Source organism: Ochlerotatus camptorhynchus, unplaced genomic scaffold (genome assembly GCF_037179485.1).
Source record: "Ochlerotatus camptorhynchus isolate MF236.1 unplaced genomic scaffold, CSIRO-AGI_Acam_v1.1 ptg000010l, whole genome shotgun sequence".
NCBI classification, from domain to species: Eukaryota; Metazoa; Arthropoda; class Insecta; order Diptera; family Culicidae; genus Ochlerotatus; species Ochlerotatus camptorhynchus.
In genome coordinates this window covers 1,626,121-1,650,345 of record NW_027040502.1, presented here as the reverse complement: position 1 = coordinate 1,650,345, position 24,225 = coordinate 1,626,121, and the positions used below count along the sequence as shown (strand labels likewise).

General features: G+C 42.5%; 1 protein-coding gene across 1 annotated transcript in view; it reads right to left on the bottom strand.

Moving 5' to 3' along the window:
- LOC135699952 (sodium-independent sulfate anion transporter-like) overlaps positions 1-18,025 on the bottom strand; it is a 56,065-nt gene extending 38,040 nt beyond the window's left edge. The window contains exon 1 of the mRNA XM_065220281.1: positions 17,900-18,025. Within this exon, the coding sequence (XP_065076353.1) occupies positions 17,900-17,981 (82 nt within the window). The 5' untranslated portion in view covers positions 17,982-18,025. The remainder of the gene's footprint in view (positions 1-17,899) is intronic.
- Positions 18,026-24,225: the final 6,200 nt, after the last annotated feature.

Below are 24,225 nucleotides of genomic sequence, written 5' to 3'. Positions count from 1 at the left end.
AAGGTGGACCGATTGGCACTTCTTCTGTGCGTGGGACCAATGCAATTGATCTCAGTGACTTGTCTGTACCGTGTCTAACACCACCGATCTCCCCTCCAAAGTTCTGGCTCAACCTGTCCGGATTACACCCGTTAATAACTGCTGAGGACATTCAAAAAATTACTTCTCGCTGCTTGGATCTAACAACATCTGCTGACGTCGTGCGTCTCGTTCCCAAGGAAGTGGATATGACGAAGCTGACTTTCATTTCCTTCAAAGTTGGCTTGGATCCATCGCTGAAAGAACTAGCTCTCGACGCTTCTACGTGGCCTGATGGGATATTATTCCGTGAATTCACCGACTACTCAAAAAACCAGTCTAGATCCAACGGCAATCCACTGACAAATACTTAAGGCTCTATCATGTGGACGGTGGAAACCCTAGGGTTAGCACCATTATCAATAATCTTTCTTTGCGACATTCTGTGTTTCCACCAGAGGTGAGTATCTGTACCATTCACCAAATATTCCCGCGCCAAATATTTCCATGTTGCAGAACACGACCCGTGACGCTAGTCGTTTATGGGTTTATTACCAAAACGTACAAGTGGAGTGCAATTTTGACGTCATCATTTTAATCGAGACGGGGCTTAACGAGGCTATCAATTCGACGCAGCTTTTCGGAAGCAACTACAATGTGTACCGATGTGACCGAAGCCATATAAACAGCAGCAAATCTCGTTTCGGAGGGGTTCTAATTACCGTACATCATCGTTTCATCAGTAGCAGTGTCGTTGCAACGAGCGGATAAACGATAGAACAAGTGTGTGTATCGACGACGATTGGATCCAAGCGACTATTGCTGTGTGCAATTTACGTTCCTCCAGACAAGAGCAAGGATCTCAGCGTTTTGAATGGGCATATTGAATCGATCCAAGAGCTTTGTAACAGCGGCTCTGACAGCGATTGCTTGCTGGTATGCGGTGACTACAATCAACCTGGGATATCCTGGAGTTCGGCTGATGGCGAGATTCGACCTGTGAACTCTGTTCCTTTACCAGTTGCTAGCTCATTCTTGATTGATGGCATGGATTTCCACAACCTGCATCAGAGAAATCTCGAGCGCAACCACTTAGGACGCATCCTGGATTTGTTCTTTTGCCATACGGACTTTCCTGTGGAAATCTCGAGATCTGTTTCACCACTCTTGCCAGTTGATCTTCATCATCCGCCACTAGTCGTCTGCTTACCATCTCTAGTTGATGACGATGCACTGCTGCTGAATGCGAGTGATGAGCTTGCGTTAGACTATAGCAAGATTGATTTCGATGTTCTAATGGACTTCCTTTCCGTCACTGACTGGGATCTTCTTTTCGATGGACTGAATGCTGATGAAATGGCTGAAACGTTGTGTGCTGTGCTAAATACTTGGATGGATACAAACGTACCGATTCGTCGGCCTGCTGTTTCTCCTGCGTGGAGCACCGCTTTGCTACGAAAACTAAAACGAAAAAGAAATGCTTCGCAACGTAGACTTCGGCGATACCGTTCCCTGGCATATAAGCGTAGTTTTCACTTGGCGTGTAACGAGTACCGTAATCTAAACTCTTCGCTCTACAAATCGTACGTTTTACGAGTGCAAACTAATTTAAGGCGAAACCCCAAGAGCTTTTGGAGCTATGTAAACTCGAAGAGGAAACATTCAACAATGCCTGCAAGCGTTTTTTTTTCAATGACGTTGAATCGTCGATAGGCGGGGAGAAATGTGAGCTTTTTGCTGCTCATTTTTCGTCAGTTTTTGCCGCAGAATCCATCACCTCGACTGAACTTGTCTCGGCTGTTTCGGATGTGCCTTCAAACCTTGTTGACATAAACACTTTTGAAATAACGCCCGTTATGGTAACTAATGCCGCCAAGAAAATGAAATGTACCTTCTCGCCTGGACCAGATAGCATTCCTTCTGCAGTGTATTGTCATACCATTGGAGCGCTTGTTGAACCGCTTTGCAGAATCTTCAGCAAATCTTTTGTAGAGTCGAAATTTCCTGCAATCTGGAAAGAGTCATTTATGGTTCCGGTACACAAGAAAGGAGATAAACGTGACGTTAAAAACTACAGAGGAATTACTAATCTCTCTGCAGCATCAAAACTGTTTGAGATAATTGTGTGTGGTTTCATTCTTGAGCACACCAAATGCTATATCTCTAGTGACCAACATGGCTTCATGCCTGGACGATCGGTTACCACAAATCTTCTAGATTTTACCACGACATGTTTTGAGCAACTGGAAAATGGGGCACAAATAGACGTCATCTACACTAATCTAAAAGCAGCGTTTGATACGATCAACCAGGACATTATGTTGGCAAAGCTATCCAAACTCGGTGCGTCGGACCGTTTGACTTCGTGGTTGTGCTCCTGACAGGTCTCTGCGAGTGAAACTCGATTCCAGTACTTCCTCGTATTTCACGAACTCGTCAGGTGTAGCTATCTTGGCCCGTTGCTGTTTGTGTTGTACATCAACGACGCACTTCTTCTACTTGGAAATGGCTGAAGCTTGCGTATGCCGATGACCTAAAGCTGTACTTCGTGGTGCGAACTGCTGAGGATTGCATTCGTCTTCAATCGGTATTGGATCTGTTCGTTGATTGGTGTCGTCGGAATAAGCTTACCCTCAGCATTCCTAAATGTATGGTAATGTCGTATTACCGCATCAGGCAGCCGATTGTTTTTGACTATGCCATCAACGGTGTGACCAGTTCAGCGATCTTGGAGTTCTACTGGACCATAAGTTGACGTTCAACCTCCACCGCTCTGCTCTGATCACAAAGGCGAATCGCCAGCTAGGTTTTGTGTCGAAAATATCGAAGGACTTCATTGACCCACACTGCCTGAAAGCTCTCTATTGCTCACTTGTGCGACCAATCCTGGAAAATGCCTCCTTGTTCTGGTTTCCTCATCAGTTGACCTGGAGCTTGAGGATCGAAAGTGTTCAGCGCAAGTTTATCAGGATAGCATTACGTAATCTACCATGGCGTGATCCGCAAAATCTCCCGCCGTATTCTGATCGCTGCAATCTGCTGAGCTTGGATACTCTGGAATGCCGACGGAAAAATCAGCAAGCAGTTTTTGTTACCAAGCTATTGAATGGTGAGGTCGACTGCTCGAGGCTTCTCTCGCTGTTGGATATCCGAGTACCACCGAGAACATTACGAAGTAGAAGGGTTGGAGAAGGGTACCTCCAACCGCGGTACCATCGAACGGCGTTCGGTTACAACGAACCACTAACAACTATGATGCGTACGTTTACGGCTGTCGAAGAATTATTCGAATTTGGGGAATCTTCATCTCGCTTTTTGGCACGGATTAGAAACACTTGAATTGTTTTAGCTTTGAGGTTGTTTCATGTAGACAATAGTCCGATGAATAAAATTAAATAATAATAATAATAATAATAATAAATATTTTCCACGATCCGTTTTGTGCCAGGGGGGCGACACATCTAAATCTCAAGTTTAGATGCTCAAAAAATCTTACACTAGCGAATCAATCTTCGAAAAATCTTCTTTCATTTGTCGCATCTACTTGCATCGCTCATCATCTTTTTGCAGGAAATCTTCAGAATCGTCATCAATCTTCTTTCTATCTACTCAGCGTGCGCGCAGCTAGCCACAGCATAACACATTTTTTTCTGCATCGTAGATAGAGTCGTCCCCCTCGGTTTTGTGCTTTGATCAGAAATTTCTTTACAATTTGTATGATCATTCATGTCGGTTTGTCGGTGGTAGGACTGTGGGGAGTAAGAAATGACTACCTCGCGCGCACACACCATCTACCGAAACGCAATCATCGAACTGCTGCCAACATTACCGAACGAGACCGCACGCTTACCTCAGCTTACTCACCGAGTGAGTCGATCGTACTCAATTTCGTCTGATGCATTAGGTTGTCAAAATCTGAGTAAACGAAAAATGTCAAACTGAGTAAAAGCCACTCAGTCAGCCAAATTCGGGACTTAGAAAAAAATGCCAGCCGTGTCGGAGCAAACGCTCTAAGAAACGGCGAAATTATTGTAAAACACCGGCCGAAATCTATTAAGGTAAGTAGGAATTGCATGGGGAGACGATTTTCAGTCGTCTTCAGCTCCAGTTAAACGAATCTGGAGCAGGTAAAATCAATTATGTATCAAAACAAATGAAAAAAACAAACTTCCTGGCTGAAAATATCACTGAGTGGTTTTGACTTACTCTGCGCGAGAACGTCGTTTACTCAAAAGTGAGTCAAAGTGCGCCTACTCACTTTTGAGTAGCCATACTTCCCGCTGAAATGAGCATGTTCGACTCAATTTTGAGTTGTTGCGAATTACCGTGCGAGCAGCGGTCGTCGTGCAAGTGTCTACTTCCTCTTTTCATTCGAGCTGTGTACTTTAACCGAAATACACGTGTTTTGTTTTTGCTACGCCTAAATCTTTTTATTCAGTTCTCCGATTCCTTTTTTGCTCCAATTATTCGCTTCGGTCGTTGTGGTTCCTGTGCGGTTGCTGCCCTCAGTACCATTGCAAGTTTTATCGACGTTTTAAAGCATTCAGAAAGTCTAAACCACGGTCTACAGGTCCCTCATAAAACCCAAATTGCTTCTTGGGAAAAGATAACGGATAGTGCAAAAGTTTCGTTTCCGAAGCTAGGCCAGGCCAACTGGGCTTCGTGGAAGCAGCGTATGGAGTGGCTGCTCGAAAAGGAAGACCTCTGGGAAGTGATAAGTGTGGCTAAACCTGAGCCAATAACGGAAGAGTGGAAAGTTCGTGACCGTATTGGGAAATCAAAGTTGGCACTCGTGGAGAATAGAAGAACTATGAAAGAGATGATGGTTTCAAAAATTTTACACGGTGAGGTATACGAATGCATTCTTAAAATGTATTTGCTTTGCGAATAAATTATTTTAATAAAATCTGGTTGATGCTACGTTAGTACAAACTTAAGGGCTATGCCATAGACATATAATATAGAAAAAATAATTTCTTTTCAGATTTTAAGTTGTATACATAGATTTCAGTCATTCCTAGTTGAACACTCAGTCGGTTAACAACGTCCCGGTCTCAGCCGCGCGGCATCTACTTTTTTTCGGTGTTTTTTCCGCCCGAGCGGTTTTTTCACCCCCCCCCCCCCATTGGGTGCCCCAAGTGACCAGTGTGCAACAGAGGAAGTGGAATTCCATGGGCCGAGCCCCTTGGAGTTGCCATCCAGCTTTAGTTCACCCCGGTAATCCATCCGGTCGTCAAGCCATTTTTTCATCATCGTGCCGACCCACCAACACCAACATCACCACCAGCAGCAGCAAACGGACCATCTAGCTGCACCGGCTGATAGGTTGTTTACAACCGGCATAAGTATTAGACAATACATTTTGCAAGTCCATTGCCTCCCTATTGTAGTTAAATTTTGCCTCGTGGCGCGTGACTCTGTCTCTCACCCCTGGTAGGGGAGTATGGGTCATAGTGAGACAACTTTTTGCAAGTAGATATAAGATTTTTTTTTTCTTTTTGATTTGTTTGTACGTCGGGCAAAAAATTTTATCACTAGTAATTAAAATTAATTAATTAGTGAAGGTTTTAATTTTTTTTCCTTCTTAAGTGGTTGCGCACCGCTTTTGCGCAACACGTATGGCATCTTCCGATGCCTACGTTACGCGAACCAGATACTATGAACCGTCTTCGAAAGGACCACGGGTTGTCTTTTTTCGGCCCAAAAATAAACCTTTGAAAACTCTCGACATAACGAGAGATTTGCTGCGTAAGTATCCGGGAATCTTGGTACACAAAGAAAGATTCAACAAACTGCGTGTAGAAGCACCGACTTATGATGTGGCAAATAAAATTGCTGAACACGAGCTTTTGAGTGTTGAAATTAACATCTACATCCCTTCTCAAGATGTGGAGATAAAGGGTGATACGGTCAAAATTTGGTCAAGGGAAAACGCGTGTAAATCGGTGAAATCGTTTATTTAAAAAATCAAATTAAATTTCTTTTTCAAGTTCAATTAGTATAAAATTCAGGAAAAATATTCAGTTAGGCTTCCGCTTTTCCAAATCCGAATTGCCGGGCCTTAAGCTTGACCCCTGCCATCAGATTTTGTACAGCCACCTTGTCCACCTTCTTCGCCGCAGAAAGCCAGTTTGCCTTGAACTGCTGCTCGCCCTTAGCAGTTTTTTTGGTCTTCTTTAGGTTCCGCTTGACAATAGCCCAGTATTTCTCAATTGGGCGGAGCTCTGGCGTGTTGGGAGGGTTCTTGTCCTTGGACACCACCTGCACGTTGTTGGCGGCGTACCACTCCATGGCCTTTTTACCGTAATGGCAAGATGCCAAATCCGGCCAAAACAGTACGGAACAACCGTGTTTCTTCAGGAAAGGCAGCAGACGTTTATTCAAACACTCTTTCACGTAAATTTCTTGGTTGACAGTCCCGGAAGCTATGAAAATGCTGCTTTTCAAGCCACAGGTACAGATGGCTTGCCAAACCAGATATTTCTTTGCGAACTTTGACAGTTTCATGTGCTTGAAAACATCTGCTACCTTTCCCCTTTCTTTTGCCGCATAAAACTCCTGTCCCGGAAGCTGCTTGTAGTCGGCTTTGACGTAGGTTTCGTCGTCCATTACCACGCAGTCAAACTTCGTCAGCATCGTCGTGTATAGCCTCCGGGATCGCGCTTTGGCCGTCGTATTTTGTTTATCATCGCGATTTGGAGTCACTACCTTCTTGTAAGTCGATAGTCCGGCTTGTTTTTTGGCTCGATGCACGGTTGTAGACGATACAACCAGCTTATTTGCGGCATCTCGGAGAGAGAGGTTAGGGTTTCGCTTGAAACTACCGGCAACTCTCTTTGTCGTCTCAGCGGCTTCCGGTTTTCGATTTCCCCCTGATCCAGACTTCCTGGCTGTCGACAAACGTTCCCCAAACACTTTAATTACATTTGTAACGGTTGATTTGGCAACTTTTAGCGATTTTGCCAACTTTGCGTGCGAGTAGCTCGGATTTTTGCGATGCGCGAGCAAAATTTTGATACGCTGCTCTTCTTGCTTGGACGGCATTTTGACAACTGAAGAGTGAATTCCAAAATCAAAATAGGAGCAACATTCTACACACACACACCTTCAAAATGAGGGGTGTTCAGGTTTTTTAAATGCAAAATTGAAAGAAATACGTCAAGTTGATATTGACCAAATTTTGACCGTATCACCCTTTAGAAGGCGTGGTCTCCGACGCGAGTCTGACTGTCGAGGACTTGAAACATGCCTCGGGAACTTTTAAAAACTCGACATTCGCTACCGCGCTAGTGAAGATACTGGATGTAAGGCAACTGCATTCAGCATCTTTGCTAGACGGTAAAAAAGTTTATCGGCATTCAGACTCGTTTCGCGTGACTTTCACAGGTTCAGTTCTCCCAAACTTTGTTAAAATTGATGGTGCTTTTTTTCCGGTGCGACTGTTTGTACAGAGGGTATATAATTGTACCAACTGCAAAAGGCTGGGACACTCGGCCAGCCATTGCGGCAACAAAACTCGTTGTGGCAAATGTGGTGAAAACCACAAAGAGGATTCTTGCCACAAAGAATCAGTAAAATGCGCTTACTGTGGCGAGAATCCTCACCCCTTGCAGGAGTGCCCGATGTACAAACAGCACTCTGATAAAGTGCAGCGTTCAATCTCTGGACGCTCCAAGCAGACATATGCTCAAATGTTGAAGGCTGCATCAGCCGTCCAAGATGCAAACCAATTTTCGGTTTTGTCAGTTGAAGAATCGGACTCTGACTCATCCGATGAAGGTGATTCTACGGTGGTACACGCACCTTCAAAAATGGACGGTTCTTCAAAAAGAAAATGCCCCTTCCCGGAAGTGCGCCGTAAGAAAACTAAAGTCACTCCCAGAGGATTGCAAAATTCCCAGGGTAATGGGGCTGAAAAAATTAAATCGAAGGCTCCTGTTGATCCAATCCCTGGATGCAGCAAGAATTTTCCGCCATTACCCAACAAAGAAAAGAAAAACAAAAAAGCTGCTCCTCAAACTTCTCAAAAGAAATCCAAGTCCGAACAAGGTTTGCTAGCTTTTTCGGACATTGTGGAATTCATATTAAACATGTTCAACATACAAGACCCCCTAAGAAGCTTAGTTTCTGCCTTGCTTCCAACACTAGAATCATAGCTTAAGCAATTGACTGTTTCATGGCCCATCCTTGCATCAATCATATCTTTCGATGGATAATTCGTCGAACGAGGTTGAAGATATGATCACTGTGCTACAGTGGAACTACCGTAGTCTAGTGCCTAAACTAGACTCGTTCAAATTTTTACTTCACAATTCTGATTGTGATATATTTGCTCTCTGTGAAACATGGCTTTCTTCCGATAAAGAACTCAACTTCCACGATTTTAACATTATTCGCCTGGATAGAGACGATTCTTATGGAGGAGTACTTTTAGGGATCAAAAAGTGCTACCCTTTCTACAAAATTTCCCTTCCTGCTCTATCCGGCGTCGAAATCGTTGCTTGCCAAATAAATGTGAAGAACAAAGATCTTTGCATAGCTTCAGTATACATTCCACCAAGAACCTCCATTAGCCGTAGTCAACTCTGGAATCTAGTTTCGATTCTTCCATCCCCAGTATTAATTCTGGGTGATATGAACTCCCATGGTACTGGGTGGGGCGATCTATATGACGACAATAGAGCGGCTATTTTTTACGATTTATGTGACGATTTCAATTTGACTATTTTGAACACTGGTGAAGCGACACGTATAGCAAAACCTCCGGCTCGAGAAAGCCGACTCGACCTATCTTTGTGTTCAAGATCGCTATCATTGGACTGTCAGTGGAAGGTTATCAATGATCCCCATGGTAGCGATCATTTGCCAATCATCATTTCAATAAAGTGTGGCCCTCACTCTGCAGAACCATCTCGGGTTCCATTTGATCTTACAAGGAACATCGACTGGCAGAAATATGCAACGGCGGTGACAATCGGTGTCGAATCAATAGATGCGCTTCCACCATTGGAAGAATATCGATTCCTAGCCGATTTGATTTACAAAAGCTCACTGGAAGCACAAAAAAGAAAAGTTCCAAGTGCACCCTTTAAAAGGAGACCAGCCACACCTGGTTGGGACGAAGAATGCACAAAATTGTATGTAGAAAAATCTGATGCTTTCAAAGCTTTTCGTAGACACAAAACCTCCACTTACTTCGAGGAATATTCAAAGCTTGAGACAAAGCTGAAACAATTAATCAAAGCAAAAAAACGCGGTTATTGGCGCAATTTCGTCGAGGGACTCTCACGAGAAACCTCAATGAACACCTTGTGGAGGGTGGCTCGCAACATGCGTAACCGCTCATCTTCTAATGAGAGTGAAGAATACTCCAACCGATGGATATTCGATTTCGCTAAAAAGGTCTGTCCGGACTCAGTTCCAGCACAAAATATTCTTCGAGAAGCGTCTCCTAGCGGCAGCTCTCTGGATAGACCATTCTCAATGCTGGATTTCTCTATGGCTCTTCTTTCATCGAACAACTCCTCACCGGGAAGCGATATGATTAAATTCAATCTTCTGAAAAATCTCCCAGATATCGCTAAAAGACGCTTGCTAGATTTATTCAATTCCTTGCTAGAAAACAACATTGTACCGCCTGAATGGAGACAGGTCAAAGTAATAGCCATTAAAAAACCTGGCAAATCAGCGTCTGACCATAACTCATACCGTCCGATTGCGATGCTTTCGTGCATTAGGAAATTGTTGGAGAAAATGATCCTTCGGAGACTCGATCGCTGGGTCGAATCAAATAACTTGCTATCAAATACACAGTTTGGGTTCCGCAAGAGCAAAGGAACAAACGATTGTCTAGCGCTGCTTTCCTCAGATATTCAACTGGCCTTTGCGCACAAGGAGCAATTGGCTTCAGTATTCTTGGACATTAAGGGGGCTTTTGATTCAGTTTCCATTGAAATTCTGTCAGACAATCTGCACAGATGTGGACTTTCTGGAATTTTAAATAATTTCTTGTACAATTTGTTGTCAGAAAAGCAAATGAACTTTTCCCTTGGACAACTGACAACTTCCAGAATTAGCTACATGGGCCTGCCTCAAGGCTCATGTCTCAGCCCTCTTCTTTATAACTTTTACGTCAAAGATATCGACAACTGTTTGGCAGAACAATGCACGCTTAGACAACTTGCAGATGACGGTGTGGTTTCCGTAAGAGGTCCACATGCCGTGGACTTGCAAGGACCATTGCAAAATTCCTTAGATAACTTGTCTTCTTGGGCTATGAATCTAGGAATCGAATTCTCGCCGCAGAAAACTGAACTGGTAGTGTTTACTCGAAAGCGGTACCCAGCCCAAATGCAGCTTAATCTTTTGGGCAGAAACATTACCCAATCATTGTCTTTCAAGTACCTTGGGGTCTGGTTTGATTCAAAGTGCACTTGGAATACCCATATTACGTATTTGAAGCAAAAATGTCAACAGAGGATCAACTTTCTCCGTTCAATTTGCGGCACATGGTGGGGTGCTCATCCGGGAGACCTCATAACGCTTTATAAAACAACTATTCTCTCTGTTCTAGAGTACGGCTCTTTCTGCTTTCTCTCGGCAAGAAAAAGTCACCTAATAAAATTGGAACGAATTCAATATCGTTGTCTGCGTATTGCTCTAGGCTGTATGCAATCAACGCATAACATGAGTCTCGAGGTTCTGGCAGGAATAACACCCCTCCAGAACCGTTTCTGGGAGCTCTCTCTCAGAATACTAATCAAATGCGGAGTGACGAACACACTTATAATTGCTAATTTTGAAGAAATTCTTGGGCTGAACACACAATCTCGATTTATGAAAATCTACCACCACTACATATCATCAGATATGTGTCTTCCTTGTTAAACTCCAGACCGTGTTCACTTCACCAATCGCAGTTCCTCAATTGAATATGATCTGACCATGAAACAAGCAACTCATGGGATTCCCGATCAACTTCGACCTATTATTATTCCGCGTATTTTTACTGAAAAGTACCAACAAGTCAATTGCATGAAAAGATATTTTACAGACGGGTCTCGTCTCAGTGGATCCACTGGCTTCGGTGTCTTCAATGAAAACTCTAGCGCCTTCCGCAAACTTCAGGAACCTTGTTCCGTTTTTGTTGCTGAGCTGGCAGCAATCAACTTCGCATTGGGGATGATTTCCAACATGCCCGCAGACCATTACTTCATCTTCACGGATAGTCTCAGTTCGATTGAGGCTATTCGGTCGATGAAACAAGGTAGGCACTCATCTTATTTCCTTTCAAAGGTAAGGGAGCAGATGAGTGTGCTGGTCGAAAGATCATATATGATTACCTTTGTATGGGTCCCCTCACATTGCTCAATCCCAGGCAATGAGAAGGCGGACTCTCTCGCAAAGGTGGGCACGCAGGAAGGCGAATTGTATGACAGGCAAATTTCACACGATGAATTTTACCATTTAGTGCGTCAGAGTACCTTTTCGAGTTGGCAAACCGATTGGGACACTGGAAATCTTGGACGGTGGTTACATTCAATTATTCCTAATGTTTCTTCGAGAGCGTGGTTTAAAGGCTTGGGCTTAAGTCGTGACTTCATCGCGTGATGAGTAGACTTATGTCCAACCACTACTCGCTAGATGCTCATCTCAATAGAATAAACCTCGTGGACAGCAACATCTGTCGGTGTGGAAACGGTTACGATGACATCGAACACGCAGTTTGGCAATGTACGGATAATGACGCCGCCAGAGAGCGACTTTTGAATACCCTCGAGGCCCAAGGAAGACAACCCCATGTTCCTATCAGAGACGTGTTGGCAACCCGTGATCTCTGCTATATGCAGTCCGTTTATGTTTTTCTTCAAATGTCTAGTATAAGAATTTAATTCCTTTTGTCTTTTGTCTCTCTTTATTAGTTTTTGTTTGTCTTGTCCCCCCGTCTCGATGAGTCTCATCGTCGCCCACTGGTCACCCACCATAGCCGGTCGAACTCCGGACGAAGCTAGAACAGCACTACCGTTCATACTGGCGACAACGCTCTGATGAGACAACGAAACCCTACCCCAAGCTCCTCCCCTGATCCTATTCTTCGAAAATGTACCCTTCTAACCTCGAGTAAGCCGCGAGTAATCGGCCCAACTCCTACTAGACATAGAATTAAGCGAATTTTGTTACACACAGTGAACAATGAATTATCGGCTTCGTAAAGCTAACGCGATTGAGCCTTCCAAATAAACGAACTAGATTAAAAAAAAAATAGATTTCAGCATTTCTACCATTATAGCCACGAGCAACCAGATTTAAATAAAATGCTCCATTTGCAAAATATAAGCATTTAAAGATTGAACTCGTATACCTCACCATGTAAAAAATTGAAACCATCATCACTTTCATAGTTCTTCTATTCTCCACGAGTACCAACTTTGATTTGCCAATAGCGCGTGCAAATATTGGTCTCGTCTTAGAGGAGAGCCAATTCAAACTTGTGAAAAACGCGGACAGTGCTCGTGGCATGTGCTACGCTCTGAAAAGACACCACGAAGAAGCATCGATGTCAACAATAGTGCATTAGTTGAACCTATTGTGTAGTGCGCAAATGAAGGATGGTGATAACATGGAAACGCATTTGAACAGCATGGAGGAACTGATTTAAAAGCTCTGTGCTGCTGGTCAAAATTTGGAAGAATCACTGCAAATCGCTACGGGTCGTTGTTGGTGACAAGGTCGGCGGCCTTTACCGGCTGCGGCTGCAAGAGCGGTCGCTGCGTGCAAGCTGCGACCATCATGAACGGTGCCAGCATACGTGGCATCGGCGCATGGGGCACCGAGATCCAGAGGTAATCCGGCGACTTGAGACTGAAGATCTGGTAAGTGGATTTAATCTAAATGATTGTGGAGCACGTATTACTTGCGAGTGCTGCTTTATAGGGAAGCTGGCGCGAAAGCCTTTCCCCGGGTGACGGAGAGAAAGGCGGATCGGCTCGATGATTTGGTCAACACAGACCTCTGTGGGCCAATGGAGACGAAAACACCTTCCGAAAACCGGTATCTGATGAACATTATAGACGATTATAGCCAGTCGTCTATCTTCTGAAAAGCTAGGACGAGGCAGCGCGGAAAATAAAGGAGTACGTTCGTTGGGTTGAGAACATTTTCGGGAGAAAGCCTCGAAAGCGGACTGCGGTGGCGAGTTCGTCAACCGGGAGTTGAGTGATTTCTACAAGTCAGAGGGCATCAAAGCGCAGTACACCATAACCTACTCACCCCAACAGAACGGGATAGCTGAGCGAAAGAATCGCTCGCTGCAAGAACTGGCGATTTGCATGCTGGCTGACGCCGGTATGGACAAGCTGTACTGGGGGGAGGCAGTAATGACAGCTGCATACCTCCAGAATCGGTTGCCTTCGCGAGTGATCAGCAAGACCCCCTACGAATTTGGGACAGGGCGGAAGCCTGATCTTTCCCACTTGAAGGTGTTTGGATGCGACGCATACATATTGTCAGATTCCGGAAACCAGAAGTCAGTAAAGTTAACGTTACTGTCAGGATCGTAAAGGCTACCGATTCCTCGATCGTTCCACTAACCGAGTGACAGTCAGCTGGGATGCCAAGTTTATCGAGCTTGGTAATGGATCCGAGCAAGTTGCACAACCAGATAAGACTGACGGTGTAGAAGTCGCATCCGTCGAGATCGATGTTGTTTTCAAAGATGATGAAGACCTGGGGCAGTGGCAGGGTAAAACTGCTGGTGTCGATGATTTGTGTTCGGTCGCTTCAGACCCTGATTCGGACGGATGGGACGATGCGTTGGATAATTCCTCCGGGGATGAAGAGGCGGTAGCCGATCAGGAGGAGCCAGAGCTGCAGCGGCAGCAAAGGAGTACGAGAGGAATCCATCCGAAGAAGCTCGACGATTATGTCGTTGGCTTGGTGAAGACAATGACAGAGGAGCCATCGGACTACCGTAGAGCGCTGAAGGTTCCGGCGTGGAAGGAAGCTATGGAAGCCGAGATGGACTGCCGGAGGAGAAGAAAACCATCGGTTCACGATGGGTTTTCCAGTTGAAACGGGATGAGCACGGAGGCGTTGTGAAACATAAGGCACGTCTGGTAGCGCAGGGGTTCAACCATCGGTACGGGGTTAATTACCTGGACGATTTTGCACCGGTTAACCGACATGAAACCCTTCGAGCGTTGCTAGCAGTGGCGGGAAAACGTGGATTTGGTCTTCGACACCTGGATGTCCGTACGGCATATTTGTATGGTACCGTTCAGGAGGAAATATATATGCGCCAACCTCCAGGATACGTCGATAGGGGAAATGAGGAACTGCAGAATCAGAAAGAGCATTTACGGGCTTAAGCAGTGTGAACGCTGCTGGAACCGTGCCCTAAATGTCGTGTTGGCGAAGTTGGGCTTCAGGCAGTGCCAGTCTGATAGTTGCCTCTACATACGAAGTAACCATGATGGTCTAGTTCTACTAATCGTTTACGTTGACGACATTTTGGCCGCTGCGGAAGGATTTGGATATCACCGACCTAGGAACAGTCAAGCATTTTTTTTTTGGAGTACGAGATTATCTACGATGGAGGAGTATACGGTCTACGATTGACCCGTTTCATCGAGTCGCTGATCGAGAAGTTTGGCTTTAGTGAATGTAATCCTTCTAAGACGCCAATGGAGCTTGGATACCCAAAGTCAAACGGCGACAGCAAGCCGTTCAAGGATGTTAGCAGATACAGAAGCCTGGTAGGATCTCTTCTCTACATCGCGGTCAACGCTCGGCCTGACGTAGCCGCGAGCGTGTCGTTGCTTGGTCGCCGAGTCTGTGGCTCAAGTGAGATGGATTGGACGGCTGCAAAGCGAGTCGTCAGGTACCTTAAGGGTACGAAGGAGCTTATGCTATAATTCGGACCTTGTGATGGATGGTCATTGGTTGCTTTTTCGGATGCGGACTGGGCAGGTGACCAAGAGAGCAGGAAGTCGACTACAGGTTTTGTATTCTTCTAAGGCCGAGGTCCTATTGTCTGGGTGAGTCGTCGGCAGACCAGTGTGAGTTTGTCGTCCATGGAAGCGGAGTATATCGCATTGAGCGAGACTTGCCAGGAGTTGATCTGGGTTCGTCGATTGCTGGCGGATCTCGGTGACCCTTAAACAGTAAGCAACGATAGTTTACGAAGAATACTAACAAGCGGTCCAAACACATAGACACTAAGCAGCATTTTATCAAGGACCTATGCGATCAAGGTGAAGTGAAGCTGATCTTCTGCCCTTTCGAGAAGATGACTGCAGACGTGCTCACGGAGCCCTTGGGCACTACGAAGTTCCGGGTTTTCTTGGAGAGCTTGGGCTTATCGAGCAAGTAATGACTCGGTGTACATTCAGTTCTCCGATTCCATTTTTGCTCCGATTATTCGCTTCGGTTCGTTGTGGTTCCTGCGCGGTTGCTGCCCTCAAGGACTACGTTTTTTTTTTTACTATACTGGGGGTGCAAATCAAGAAATTCTGTCACCAAATAGTGTCAGATTTTAAGCGCTTATTGCTTGGCCATTTATTGATGGATTTCGATTCTTTTCACACCATTTGTTTCAGATTTATTTGGTGTAAAGATAACAGTAATTTATCATTAGTAAACTATTGAAAATTGATCAAATTGTTTGGTCGCAATATATGACTATCGAGAGAGCAGAGAGAGGGACGAGCTGATTGTGAGGTTATACAAGAGCTTACCTGTACGTTTTGTATCAGTTCGTCTGTGGATGTGACGGTTGTCACATCTTTAGACGTCGTACACCAATGAGCAGGATTACCGAGGTGAAGCAATCGGGTAAGTTGTGTGAGTGAAACCCCTGTACGATACAAGCAATTAGTGACGTCACTAATTGCGTTTACGTTGATTTTTTGGTTTACTAAACACAACAATAATTCACGATCTGCCTCACCTCTCTCTGTACCTCATTGGTCGAAACTTGAATCCTCCATTGGCGTGAACGTAATGCACGTCGCTCGCCACCTTCGCTACTTCTTCTTCGGACCTGAAACTCGCTAGGAAATCGTCGACATAATGATCATAGATAATCGTTTTTGCTGCTGTTAGGTTTTGAACGCTCATAACTTTGTCATCTATAGATGAAATTAAAATCCAAATACATCAGTTGATAGAAAATAGCTCTACGAATCTGGCAAAATAAATACATAATCGAGTACCACTTGGTTGCACCATAGAGGTAACTCTAAGACCAGAAGGACCCGAAGAAACGTGCTCAACTTTTGGCTCAGCTCTGGTACTATCTTCGGTCCCAGGCTAATCGATGCACCCCTCAAAACATAAGAAAATCAACGAACCCCTCATTTTATCTGTCAAACTTTCATGGCAAATCAAAACAAACATTGTGTAGTACTAGAATTTCGACTAGAATGGGTTACGTTAATCGATTTGCTTGGGACCAATATCGACCAAAATCGTTAGTTTCGTATTGATTGTTGGTAAAACCCCACAAGGAACTGTCTAAATGTGTGTGAAGAAACTCACTCACGTCACTTAGGGACTGGTGTCATGACGAATTTAAAATCGATAGTTTTGTATTGATTGTTGGTTGCACATCGTTCTACTTGAAGCTGAAAAGTTATAAAAGAGCGCTGCTGTCGTGCCTTGGCTCATTTTCGCTTCGGACGGCGTGGTGAGTGTTACCAGCAGCAAGTCAGCGGTAAAAAGGTGTAATTTTCCCTCTGCTTGTGCCGAGGACAACGTGATGAGTGGATCATCTTGACGACCAGTGATGGGGTGGAAGGAGACTCACTGTTTTTGCATTAAGCTCAATCCGACTGGCGATCCGAGCTCATTTTCGCATCGTACAACGTAGTGGACCGATCTCCTGACCAACTAGCAGTAGTAGTAACTCCAACGGTAAGAGCTGGAGCCTTCTGATTTAGATCGAGCAATCGGTCCTTCTCAGGATCACCAATTTTTACAGGAAGAGTTATATTCCTGGGATACATTGGCGGTATTGACCGATTTTCAGTGAGACCACAATATCTCTAAAAATCTCTTAAATCTCTAGTGAGAGGCATGGATGCCAGACCAGTTCCCAAGTAACATGATTCCTTTTCACATCATGAGACTGACCTACGTCACTCAGTCTATCTACATTTCATACGTTGACGATTTTTTTTGCGATTTAAATTAACTAGTAACCTTGTTTTCAAGATTATTACAATTTATTACACTGTTTGTTTAATTTACAAACACTTATCATTGCAGTGCTTTTCCGATTTCGTTCCGAATCAGGTGTTTATTTTCTAATTATTTGACATCTAGGAAAATAAGTGAATGCAACACAAATTGTTATTGAATAAAAGAGTTTACTTTACTAGAAGAGAGGTACCGGAAAGGAAAGTAAAGATAAGTATCCATTTGAAAGTTTATAATTTTTGAGGCGTTCCAAATTGGTATGTTTAAGCGAAAAATTGCAAAAAAGCGAAAGTATTTCACTTATCAATATCCGATAAACGTCATTCAGCGATATGTTTTTACTTTTACACGAAAAAATGCCCTTTAATTTGCCTGTCATCATGAAACCATGAAATACTCCAAAGATAACCGACGTCTATTATCAGTGAAAGAAAACGGGTCTTGCCAGTAGCTTAGCTCGTTGTATAGAAATTTAAAATGGTCATCATTTATGTTATGTATATTCAATCAGTTATAAAATCAATTCCTTGTAAAAGCCTGCCCACACTTCATTGGATATCGTTTCATCCATCCAATTCGCATTATCAGTATAATACATAGACTTTCGTTGCTCAATAGGTCATCGCGTCACACCCACTCGTAGACTTAAGAAAAATAGAAAACAAACCCATTGATCGACACTCACCTGCAACGGCCAGGGCAACGCCATTCTCATGTTGAGGTAGGTTCTGGTAGATCGTTCCAGCTTTCGCATTGCGCTTGTCCATTTGTTCGCGATTATTCGATTGTCCGAAACGAGAAAATCTGTAATCGGTGTATTTATTCGTGACGATCAGTTGACAAACTTTTCTTAGGGTCGACAAAAAAAAAAATTGGTACAGAATTCTCAATCGCTTTTTCCGAGCAACACCTGCAACCGGGACCGGGATGGATCTTTTTCGGGCTCTAATCAGCGACTTACTGAGTTCAAACTCTGCCCGAAAGGCTCCTTTCAGGCGTCCAACGTGCCCTATGCTTATCAGTCGTCGCTATTGCTGCTTCACGCTGTCGGAAATTATTATCTTAATACCTCGCCGCCACCTGCCGACCGACCGACTGCCTCGTGCCACCTCGATTCATAGCAGCTCCAAACGAACCGTGGCCAGCGGAATGTATCCCTTTTCAAGCATCGTTGAAATTCGCGCTAACTGCCCTATCTCCCACTATCTTCCACTACTAACTAATGTGTAACTATGTCCACGTCGTGTGCTGACGGATGGTGATGAACCCCATTTTCTCATCTCAATGGCAACGATGAAGATAACCGAAGCAGTAAAAGATTTATTTTTGCTTGTTTTACCGCCTCTAAAAAAGACCGTCGGATTCCATGTTTACATCTAATTGCACTGTGTACCAACTTATAATTGCTCGTCGTATTGTCACGACCGTCACCAGGGACGCCTACGAAAATAGACACTGGATAATTATTCTGCCATGAGCGCATACTATTCCGGTACAATTCCGTTCGGAGGAATCATCTTCGGCGTTGTATTTTTTTTTTTCCGCCAGACAGCATCATATTCAGATGATGGCATGATAAATAATCTCACTTGACGGCTGCAACACGCGCACATCACGTCTTCATTTGAACACGTTTGAACTTATAATTCGTTTGAACTTCAATTCTACATTGGTAAAAAAACACTATAAATTAAACAAAAAATACTAATAGCGATAATCTAGGATAATCCTAGATAAAGGAGGAAAGCGCGCGATAAGCTCGCGATGACCTCGGGAATGTTTATAAACAAAACAAGCGAAGTGTGGGCAGCTGCTTTTGACGTTTATCATTCCCCGCAGAGCGGCTACTACAATAACAGTTATATTATGACGGAGTATTGGTGCTGTCGTGGTGAAAATGTGCCGTTGAATTGAAAGGTGGTGAATATCGTTCAGCAGCAATGAAATTTACACGGTAAGAAAAAAGTACCCAACGGCCAGTTCACTTTTACCTACTTTTGACTAGTTTGTCTCATTTTCTCCTTCTAATGTTGTCAAAAACGGAGTAGCAAAACCACCCAACAGGGGTAGTAAAGTGTGGGAACCCAACGTTGAGTATAATCATATTTACCTACTGTTGGGTACAACTAACTTACTTTTGGTTAAAAAGCCAGTGGAAAATTCCATACGAACTGCACACAAGTAAATGAAAAATAACTTGACTCGCTTTACCTACTTTTGGGTTCCTGCACTATAGTGCCGAGATGAGTGAAAAGAACTTAATTTTGGGTACTTTTTTCTAACTGTGTATGTAAGGTCCGGGCCAACATTGCTAAGCACACAACCCTAACAAAAATATCATTAACGAACGATAACCCAAATGATAGATTTTTTCCACAGATGGTTTGGATGATACCCAGAACATGCCGTTAAGCAAAATAACCATAACAAATTTATTAGGGAAGTGACGACGTCGTTCCATATTGCGAACAGTGGGATTTACGTCACTGCCAACAGCTGTTTGCACATTTCACTAATGTCGTTTTCGTTTTTGCGGTGTAGCACTGGTGTAGTGTAAGCAGGAATAAGCGCGAGTCTTTGACAACTCAACATCATTTAGTTTAAAGAGCCTGAATTAATAAAGAGACGAAATGTCAAAATTGGAACAATCGATTGTCTGTCAAAATCATACACGGATAGAAATCTCCTTATACCTTTTGGCAAATTTCTATTGCTGATTATTCATAAAATGTATAAGTCAACTAATAAGCAGACGCCTAGCAAAAAGTTAATGAAGATCATGTGTCAAATGAAATGTATAAGCGGTCACACATACCTTTTAAGCATTCTTATAAGACCTATGTGGTTTGTCTAATGGAATGTATAAGGCTGATGTATTGGCAAAAATGTATAAGTGAAACACATGAATAAAATTATTGATTTTCGTTTCGTGTAGGAAACGTCATTCCAATCGAGCAGAAGACCTGTCAAATGGATAAGATGTCACCTCTATAAATTCAGGCTCTTTAATTTATTTGTAAACAAAGGTGCATCCTATATCTACACCCTAAAATATTTCGGTGAACGGCCAGCGTTGCCAGTATTCCAGATTTATCTGGATTTTCCAGATTTCTAGTCGTTTTGCCAGATACACAGACAGACCACGTATATTTCCAGATTTTTAAAATATGTTCCAGATTTTTCCAGATTTTTTAAACATGTTGCTTTAAAAATATCACTGCAATTGATTTACACTCTAATGAAAAAAATAAAAAGCCAAACTTGGTACTTTAATTATTAAAAGCCATCAACGTTGGACATTAATGGAATTTTAAGGTAATTCTGAAAAGAGTTCACAGTTAAGTGTGAGGTGAATTCTTTGTGAAATCAAAGGACAATTTCAAGCTACTTCTGAGCAGAATTACATCCATCTTAGTGGGCTTCGGGGTCGTGTGGCGTCACCCATCATTTAGGCGTATTGTGAGTGCCACGAAGTGATGGTTCGATTCCCGCTCCAGCCGGTGCTAATTTTGGCAACCTGAAAATTTCCCTACTGGTCTAATGGGTGTGGTGTGTTGTCCGTTGTCTAGTGTTAAATATTTAGTCTGTGCAACCTCTGGTTGAAGCCGATGTCAATTGTCTTGTCAATTCTGATGACAATTGCATGGAGATTTTGTCAATAAAGGAAATACAATCCGGAAGAGAAATCATAGAAAATACTTATGATGAAACTTTAGGAGTATGCTGATACGAATCGTGAGAATAATTACAATAGAATTCTGTCCAATGTTTCTATGGAGAAAAATTAAAAAAATTTGAATCGCAATTTCTGGGAGACTTTCAAAACCATTTTGGCAAAGTACTTAGATAATACTGAAAAGGACTTCAAAACAATTCTGATCTTACCTACAAAGCAGTTTAAAGGGAATTATCGGATAAGTATGAGAAGAGTGTACCAAGGAAGTTGATAAGAATAGTTTAAGAATTTCATAGAGAAAAATGGGCACAAAATTGAGCTAATTCTTGGGACTTATTACCAATTTGAGGAAGTTGTGGGATTGGAGAGTGATTTATAAGAGATTACAAGAGATAATGCTAAGAAGTCTTAGAATGTTACTGGAAAAGTTGAGATATTTTCAAAATTATTTCAGGGGAATACAGAAAAAATAATATGATGGAATTCTAGGACGATTCGATTTGAACTAAAAAAAAGGCGAAGATATCCTGTGAAGAGTTCCAAGTAAATTCAGACTAACAAAACAATTCATGATCTGGGACGCAGGAAAAATATAAATTCCAGAATTTAGAATCATTGCAAGATCCTGAGACTTCAAAAATGAAGCTATCCGAATTTCATTTTAGTAATATAATTAAATTATTCTTTGACATAATGGTCATGAGTTACCCGTAGTGTGTGAGTTCCACGATGTTAGGCTTTGATTCCCACTTCAGCCCGGTGAATTTTGCTTCAAAATAAAATTGCCTACTGGTCTGCTGGGTGTTGTGTGTTGTTTGATGTCAAGAATTAATCTGAATAAACCTCAGAGTAATATTAGAATAATTTAGAAGTAATAAATCTTTAAATTCTGGTACTGCATCAAATAGTAAGAACTACATCGACTCTTAGTTTAAAAAATTCATCCCATCAAATTTCCTTGATTCTTTGCTTCTCATTCTTTTTAAAAAAGTTACAGCTTAAAAAACAATTCTAGTCATATTTTCTGCTGTTTTTTACCCACATTTAACACAATTTTTGAAATGCTGCGTAATGGATATTTGAACTTCTTGGGCACACCGTGTCAATACTTTTCAACTTTTGGATGATTTTAGCAATGCTAACAAGTTATTGCTTTATTTAATTTATTTAAACATGTAATTTATAACCATTATAGTACTTTAAAAAAATTCCAGATTATCATACTGACCTATTTTTAAGGGAGATTGGCACATCACTTTGATTTCAATAGCATTATGTTAAAAAGAGGATTTTTGGAGCATTCCAGATTTTTCCAGATTTTATATTTACCGGGTCCAGATTTTTCTGAAAATGACCTGGCAACGCTGTGTACGGCAGTGTAGCACCGGTGTAGCTACACCGCAAAAACGAAAACGACATAACTCCAATAAGCCTGTTGGCCCGGACCTTACACGGCGAATGAGAGCAACCCAAATTTGAGTTTAGTTCACTCATAATCGCCAAAAGTGCAGGAACTCAGCGATGAGTTAATATGCCTCATGTTTTCCCAGGTTTTTCCAGGATTTTCCAGGGAAAAATTCCCGAATTTGAGAAAAGTATAAAGATTGGATTCACTCAGTCTATTGGTACTACTCCGAGACTGAATAAAATTTTCGTCAATTTCCTCATTTTCCGGCAGATTTTTTAGGTTTTCCACAAGAAACCATGGGACTAATTTTACTCATCGCTGAGTTCCTGCACTTTTGGCGATTATGAGTGAACTAAACTCAAATTTGAGTCGTTCTCATTCGCCGTGAAACGACATTCGTAAATTTATTTTGATAGTATTCGTAGGCATACTGCTTTTCAGTACGAATTTGTTGATGAACCGATACTAGGCGAATTCACGCTGATTAAACCTGCATCTACACGGTCGATCACACCAACTCAAAATTGAATCCAGTCGACTCAATTTAGGTAAAAGTGGATTTACTCAATCTCTGAAAACTGTTTTTTTTTTTTTCTAGTCAAAACTTAGTGGGCGTACAAATATCAATCTACAGCTGCTTCTCTGATCAAATGCATAAGGGAATTTGCGGATGCCGATGCAGATTACTATGCGCTTATGTGAACAAAAGTGCATAGCAAAAACTACAAGGGACACCCCAATGGGGTTTTACGCAATGATGCCGTAGGACTACGTGGTATGATATAATAAATATTGTTGTTAACTGCAGCAGGAGCTTGTGTTTTGTGTAGGAATAGGAATTTTAGCGGGGTTCTCTCTGATTATACTCTTTAGTATGACTATGATTGCCCTGAAAAGAATATGGCGATGAGTGTGCAAAATATTACGCAATTCCATCCTCCCTATTCGCACGCGCCCGAGGATCGGAGGCGAATGCCACTTCGACTTGTTTCGTCTACTTACTAGACTACTCTCTGACGACTGTGCTGGGGAAGCAGCATATGCATGTAGGTAATTGGGGGATTTGTTAGTTAATTCGACGCTTTTGGACAATGGTGGACATTTACCAGTTTTTCAATAGTTTCTTGTTGAAAATAAACATTCGGAAGCATTTTTATCGATGCGTAGCCATATTTCTGATCGATTGGTGATAAAATTATTGAAATTGGACCAAGGGGCAGTTGAGTCATTAACGTTCAAAATCTTTCAAAATTTGTCACATGTTCCATTTTTGGTTTTCACAAAGTGTACCCCCATATAGAAATCACAGACGTAGTCCTACGTCAAAAAACATCTAGAGAAAAATTCTGTCTAATATTGCAGATATAATCTGAGCCCTTCAATGTGGATTGAAAATACAGTCAACTCTCCACAACTCGATATCGAGCTATAGAACCAACTGAAAAAATCATCGCAACTTACCGAATATATTGTAAATTTTCACTTAGCAGCACAGAGAACAAACATTGAGGCTTGAACAATATTTCTCTAAAAACTAGTGTAAAGATTCTGTAAAATCTAGGAATTTTTGTTCCGATCCCGAATCACTTCACTACGGATTCGCGAACCGGCCTTCGTGTTCTTTTTATTAACTTCTTCTAATTATTTCAGGATACAACTCGCGGTGAACTCGGACGGGGAAATAAACTAAAAACGCCCGGACTCTTTGACCGTTTACAAAGTACTGATTTTATTTCGTATTCTGTTTGTTCTACATAGATTGTCTTCCGTTTGTGTGTGTGTGTTAGTGTTTACTGAAGGTATATGGTATATGAGGATCAAAAGCAAATACAAACAGGGTAGGGTGGTTCGAAAAACTATTGGAATGTTAGGGTGGTTCAAAAAAGTTACTATCTTTGCATTTAACATTCCGGCCGCCAAGAATGGA